This window comes from Astatotilapia calliptera, chromosome 3 (assembly GCF_964374335.1).
Source record: "Astatotilapia calliptera chromosome 3, fAstCal68.1, whole genome shotgun sequence".
NCBI classification, from domain to species: Eukaryota; Metazoa; Chordata; class Actinopteri; order Cichliformes; family Cichlidae; genus Astatotilapia; species Astatotilapia calliptera.
Window position 1 is genome coordinate 75,354,892 of NC_137424.1, and position 7,376 is coordinate 75,362,267.

The 7,376-nt window shown below is 41.4% G+C and overlaps 1 protein-coding gene across 1 annotated transcript; it reads right to left on the reverse strand.

Annotated features, from left to right (window-relative positions):
• Positions 1–1,387: 1,387 nt before the first annotated feature.
• LOC113019752 (uncharacterized) lies at positions 1,388–6,414 on the reverse strand. Its single transcript, XM_026163572.2, has 6 exons — positions 6,327–6,414; positions 6,145–6,220; positions 2,858–3,044; positions 2,521–2,679; positions 2,167–2,297; positions 1,388–1,568 (listed from the first exon to the last, which is right to left on the reverse strand). Exons 3-6 carry the CDS (start codon positions 3,033–3,035, stop codon positions 1,515–1,517), a joined length of 522 nt encoding a protein of 173 aa, XP_026019357.2. The 5' UTR covers positions 3,036–3,044; positions 6,145–6,220; positions 6,327–6,414; the 3' UTR covers positions 1,388–1,514.
• Between the last annotated feature and the right edge of the window lie 962 nt (positions 6,415–7,376).

Sequence of the window (7,376 nt, forward strand, 5' to 3'; positions counted from 1 at the left end):
GAAAGACGACCACCACTGAACAAGACACACAAGCTGAAACGTCAAGACTGGGCCAAGAAATATCTCAAGACTGGTTTTTCTAAGGTTTTATGGACTGATGAAATGAGAGTGAGTCTTGATGGGCCAGATGGATGGGCCCGTGGCTGGATTGGTAAAGGGCAGAGAGCTCCAGTCCGACTCAGACGCCAGCAAGGTGGAGGTGGAGTACTGGTTTGGGCTGGTATCATCAAAGATGAGCTTGTGGGGCCTTTTCGGGTTGAGGATGGAGTCAAGCTCAACTCCCAGTCCTACTGCCAGTTTCTGGAAGACACCTTCTTCAAGCAGTGGTACAGGAAGAAGTCTGCGTCCTTCAAGAAAAACATGATTTTCATGCAGGACAATGCTCCATCACACGCGTCCAAGTACTCCACAGCGTGGCTGGCAAGAAAGGGTATAAAAGAAGAAAAACTAATGACATGGCCTCCTTGTTCACCTGATCTGAACCCCATTGAGAACCTGTGGTCCATCATCCAATGTGAGATTTACAAGGAGGGAAAACAGTACACCTCTCTGAACAGTGTCTGGGAGGCTGTGGTTGCTGCTGCACGCAATGTTGATGGTGAACAGATCAAAACACTGACAGAATCCATGGATGGCAGGCTTTTGAGTGTCCTTGCAAAGAAAGGTGGCTATATTGGTCGCTGATTTGTTTTTGTTTTGTTTTTGAATGTCAGAAACGTATATTTGTGAATGTGGAGATGTTATATTGGTTTCACTGGTAAAAATAAATAATTGAAATGGGTATATATTTGTTTTTTGTTAAGTTGCCTAATAATTATGCACAGTAATAGTCACCTGCACACACAGATATCCCCCTAAAATAGCTAAAACTAAAAACAAACTAAAAACTACTTCCAAAAACATTCAGCTTTGATGTTAATGAGTTTTTTGGGTTCATTTAGAACATGGTTGTTGTTCAATAATAAAATTATTCCTCAAAAATACAACTTGCCTAATAATTCTGCACTCCCTGAATATGTGACAGCAAGTGGAATCCTAATCTACCAATCAGTATTGGGAAAAAACTGGTCAAGAGAGAAAAAGTTCAAGAACTGCTCTTTAGACGCTCCCGGCTGAGCTATATCCACAGCAATAGCTACGCAAGTACCCTAATTATTCAATTCAACACTTACCTCTTGGATATCAGCTTTCACTCCTTATACCTTTGAGCTTTAGTATTCAGAACTCTGAAGTGGTGAGACAAGATACCCTAGCAACAACAAAGTCATGGCTTGAAGTCCACACTCCAGCCTGCATGACCAGACATCTGGTTAAATTAATTATTTTTTTCTTTCTCTAAAAATGAACTGAACATTTTTAATTGATGAACAAATATAAATCTGCAGAGCCTTGTTCTGTACTTTATTTCAGGGTCTTCTACATGGTTCAGGAGCTGGTGATGAGTTTTTACTGTATTTACATAATTAATACGGAGAATTAGAGTTCATAGTCTGGTTGACACGTTGCTCATAAAGTCAGCGAGAAACCCTCGGATTGGCCGGTTTGGTGGGTGTAGTGGAGTCAGACGCCTGAAAAGAAAAATTAAAGAATTTAATTCAGATCATTTAATTCCTTTAAATGTATCCTTTCCTAACTTTGTCTCAGAAAACCGACACATCTCTGGTTGCTTTAGGAAGTCACTCTTTGGATGGCCCCAGTGCTGAACCATATCTGCAGGTTTACAAGTAGCACATGCCGCCATCCAGACGACACCTTTCTTACTCCAGCAAGACGATGCTAAATCAAATTCTAGTAATGAGTAAAGCTGTTAAACTGGCCTGTCTGTAGTCCAGAACCGTCAGCCACTAGAAGCATCTCAAACTCTATGAAATCAAAGTAGGACTATATGGAGCAACTGAAATACATCAGTGGAAAGATTTGCCTTTCAAAGGATTACAGGTGATCAGACATTTTTTAAACATAAACAAAATTTCTCAGTGTCATCGTTTCACACATTGTTTATGAATGTTATAAAATAAATGGATAAAATAAATAAAGGCTTTAAAATGTTTCTGAATCTTTACATCATGGCTGCTGTGTTGTAAGGTTTTAATAAAGTTAGTTTGTAGTCTTAATGAAAAGAAGGAAAGCTGGAGAGCCAGACGGAGAAACGTTGTTTCTGCTCACCTGTCTTGATGCTCTTCCTCGCCCTGAGAAAACGGTGGTCATTCCCTTTTGCGCGGGGACGTGTCGGAGGGAGCGGTTTTTGGATTCCTTCAGTTCAGAAAGGAGCTCGGGGCTGGACAGTGACAGACGAGCTGAACAAAGACAATAATTTTAGTTTTCATATGGGTCCAACCAAATCTCTAAAACACAAAATGCCACACCCAAGAGTGGAGCCTGTTTGTTTTACATCAGCACAATAAACCAGTAACAGCTCGTCAAAGTCTCTCAGAGATATGTTTTCTATTAATGGGTCCTCTCCACCAGGGCGAGCTAGTCACTTCACATAGGTTAGGACAGTACTTCCAGCCAGCTCACCTTGTCTGTCCTTGAAGCCAGGGGACGGCGAGGTGGATGAAGAACTGGAGGGGGAGGAGGAAGGAGTGAGGCTGAAGGGGGAGGCCACAGGGGAGGTGGTGGAGGAAACCCCGCTGGATTCACTGTCGTCGCTGTGAGGCTTAAATTTGTTCCGACACTCTGGAAAGACAAAGATAAGAAGACATTTGTGGCTGTTTGTGCTTGAGATTTGGGGTTTTGCAATTCTTCTGTGGTAGTTTGATACAGAAACCCAGGACCACCCGGGCCCCTCAGGGCCCTGTTTCAGGTTCTGTTCAGTTATCCATCAACACAAAATTGAGCCTTAGAAAAAGGTTACCTCTTAGAAACTCTGCTTGCAGCTCAGGACTTCTGAGAGACAGAGTAAAAGGAGGAGGAGGGGGAGAGGATGAAGAGGAGTTCAGCTGGGTTTGTTTCCCAGCTCTGATCGAGGTAGATGTTGATGCCGGTGATGATGATGATGATGATGATGGAGGAGGTGGTGCTGAAGAATTCATGATGAACACCTGCAGTGAGACAAGCTTTAGTGAAGTTTTAATATATACATTTACTTATAAACAACATTTCACAGTTTTTCAATTTAACTAAATTTTGTTTATATAACATCACCTCAAGGTGCTTTATATTGTAGGGTAAAGACCCCAACAATAGCACAGTGGCACACTGAGAAAAAAACTCCCTTTTAACAGGAAGAAACCTCTGATAGAACCTGGCTTTTCTCAAATCTTTGACAAGAAACGACGGCCTGGATACCAATCCACAATGTTCAGGTGAGGATGAGTCCAGGTGAGATTGTTTCTTGGGTTTTGAATTAAAAACATTTAGCACAGTGATGTGGGAAGCACACCTGCAGGGCTCGATGAAAGTTTCATTTTGCCTGTCAGATCAGTGATACTCAACAGGGTTTTGAAAACAATCCAGATTTAAAGAACAAGAAAAATCAGTAACAGAGTGAGCAGATGAAGGCACAGCATTTTTGCCAACATTTTATTTTACTTTATTTACCAAATAAATACAATTTATTTTTTAATAATAAAAGTAAGAAATGTTAGAGAATACCTGTTAAAGAACACGTGTAAGTATGAAAAAGCAGGAGATACCTGTCTGCTTATTTTTATTAAAAGGACATTAAGATTTCTTTTACTGAACAATATAATACTGATAAAATATGCAGACTCCCTTTTCTCATTCCTTCACATGATGCACTTTTCATTCGGTGGTTTGGACCTTCTAACTGCAGACGAGCTTCATTTATCCAAAAGAAATGACTCTTTGAATGCCTGTCTTTTCATTAAAATCTCTAACAAACATTTCTGCATCCAATACTGACTCTAACTTAACATTAAACAAATCCGATAAAGTTCAGTGGCATGCTGGATGATAATATGCTGACTGAATAACTGTTTAGGAAGGGTAAGCTCTATATTAAAAGACAGACACAGACAAAAGTTGTGAAAACTCCATGACTTGGTTAATTACAATATAGCACAGATAATGTTTAGAGCTAGAAATAATCTATTTCCAATCAATATTCAAGAGAGATGGAGGCTACAATCTGAATGGGAATAAGGTTTTTAAAAGATTTTTAAATAAGATTTGTGTGTCTGTGTGTAGGGCTCAATTGTGGAATGGGTTAGGGGCTAATAGGGGATAATGTTGACGCGCCCGCTGTTCAAAACATAAGTCAAAGTTCCAGATTAAAAACTTCTTTATTTGTTATCAAATCCTTAAAATCTGTAGAAAAACAGTGATCAAAATAAACATTCTAAGCTTGAGCGGTGAGCAAAAGTCAACTTCCCCCATCACCCACTCATTCACAAAAATTCCCTCGGGCTGTGAACAGGTGATATAGCAATCACTATTACTATTACCGACACCACATGACCCAAAGCTACGCCTATCCACAACAAGTTGTTTTCGATATAGATATGTCCAAAAAACACAGACTAACAAATAACGCAGTTCTTAAAGATGACGGCGAGTCCACCACCAACAAAGGAGCACTATTTTGGACAGAGCTCAGTCAGATGATTTAATTCCAAATTGTGCTGCCAAGTCTTTGTTACGAAGTCCAAATTCTCTTGACTGAAGACATCACTGAGAAGAATGAAATTAATAGAGCGAGCACTGGGGAGGGCCATCCTGATGGCAAACGTGTGTCAGCAATCTCACAAACCGAATCGACAGGTGCCCGTGCAGATGTCATACCATCATAATCCACAGATTACACAGGTTAAGGGTTGATGACCTGACAGAGCCTCCCACAGACCACCAGGACACAGAAAAACCACACAGATTTCTGAGTCTGACTACACCTTGCCTCCAAAGTTGTCTCAACTACTGTATGTTTCTTTGGACTGGGATTATCTCAGTCCCCAACCAGCAACAGATACAGGGGTTCAGCTTGGAGCATTCACCATGCACTTAGATCAGGTCAGTGGGCTGCAGCACTCCACAAAAACTCTTGAAGAATGGCTTGATGTGCAAAGACTTCTATGTGAGAGTCAAAGCTGCCTGATTTTAGTGCCACAGACTTTTTAGAAACCAATGAGAGACACTCTTCTTCTTCTTCTTCTTCTGGTTGCTCCCTTTAGGGATCATCATGGCGGATCTGCCTACCTCACTAACAGCCTTCCTTTACTACATCCATAAACCTCCTCTGAGGTCTTCCTCTTTTCCTTCTGCCGCTTTTGTCCAATATATCCACTCTCTATTCTGTCTTGTTTCTAATGACTTTTATTTCTCTCATCTCCAGGGCATACCTCCACCTACTACCTACCACTCCTGACTTCCTCATCTGTAGTGCTCCTTCTCAGCATGAAGCTATACTGCTGCTCAATAGTCACCTCTCTTCTTAAAATAACGGCTCTTTCCTACACTGCATGCTCCTATCCATGCTCTAAATCCTTCCCTACTCAGCTCAATCCTCCAATGGGTCCATAAGTTACAAACTGAACACCATGTTGTATTTGATAAGACCTGGAAGTGGAGACTGAGACCATAAACTCATTAGGAAAGTATTAACTGAGGTGAGAGATAAGTTGTGTAATAGGCTCATTTTCTCATAGACTTCCATACAATCGGACCCCAGATGTCGCCCCCATAGGGCATCAAGAAGATTGCAGGTTGAATGCACTTCAACAGTGGCTACATGAAAGACCTGCTGTTGGAGAATGTCGTTTTTAATTGATTACCTGAACAACAATATTTCTGCTGTGGAGTTAATTGTACTAGCAGACCATTCAAGAAGTCTGTGAATGAAATTCTTGGATTCTACTTGGACTCAGAACTAATGACCAGGTGTCTGTCTGTGTCTGTGTAATGCTCCTCACTCTATGGATGCAGTCCAGAAATCAGTCTTCTATATACAATCAATTATTTTCGTTCTAAAACAAAGTAAATCAAATACTTTAAAATACTGCAGTGGGAAATGTAAGATCAAACGAGCGGCTCTGGATACTTCCTGGAGCGACTGCCATTAAGTCATCAGGAGGTTCAAACAGCTGAGTAACCACAGGTAGAAGCGATCACACTGACCATGAAAACTTTCCCCCCAACTTTGATAAACCATAATATTCTCATACAGAAGTGTGTTAGTGTTTTCACCTCATATATAAACACTGGCCCTGCTATGATGTCACAGGTGAGGCCTTCAGTCACATGACTGACCTCTGAGCTGGACCTGCAAGCTCAGATTGAACATAGGATCAGTGACACAGGCATTAAATGTGGTCCCCCTCACCCCCAGCTGTGAATCTGTTCTTCCAGTTCTCCCAGTTTGTACTCACTGGCTGGTGTGAAGTTCCTCGGCTGGTCGCAGCGTTGTTGGTGGTGTGGCGACTGAGCGACAGTTTCCTGCATGCAGGGCAAAGTCTGCTCTGCTCCCTCCCTCCCTACACACACGTGCGCACACACACTGACACCTACACACACACGCAAGCCCGTTCAGCTATCTTAGTGAGGACATTGACATAATGCTTTTCCTAGCCCCTTACCCTAACCCTAACCATTAAAAATGAAATCCTAACCCTAACCCTTACCATCAAGTGATCTTTTGCTTTTAGCTGTACCAAGGTCGAGGCTGGTTCATAGAGGTGATCGAGCATTTGCAGTCGTAGCACCTAAGCTGTGGAATAATTTACCCCTACACATCAGACAGGCTCATACTGTCAATCTTTTTAAATCTCATCTTAAAACGCATTTTTATTTACTGGCTTTTAATAGGGCATGAGAGTTGTTTGTTAATTCATATTTGGTGTTTGCTTTGAATACTCTAAGTTGTTTTATTATGTATGTTGTATTCTTGTACAGCACTTTGGTCAACGCTCCTGTTGTAATTATTGTGCTATATAAATAATTAAACTATTAAACTACCATAAAGCTAACCATAACCTAATTGTAATCCTGACACTAAAACCACATTTTGAGCCTCAAACAGGCCTTCAAATTTGTGAGGACCGGTGTGTGTGACTGTTGGCTCTCACAAGACAGCTAGACAGGAACACACACACACACACACACACACACACACACACACACACACACACACACACACACACACACAGACTGTAATAACAGAGAGAGAGAGAGTGTGTGTGTGAGGAAAACTTTGAAAGCACGCACACGCAAAAGTCCATATTAATTATTGACGTGCTTTTATGACAACGTTACCATGGAGTCCAGGTAGGAAAATAAGCCAGCTGGACTTTTACCCTCCTAACACACACCGAAGACAGAGTGACTAATGTTCAGACTTTACATTTAAATACTCTCTCTCTTTTTGTGTTACAGCAAATGTGTGTGTGTGTGTGTGTGTGTGTGTGTGTGTGACAGAGAGA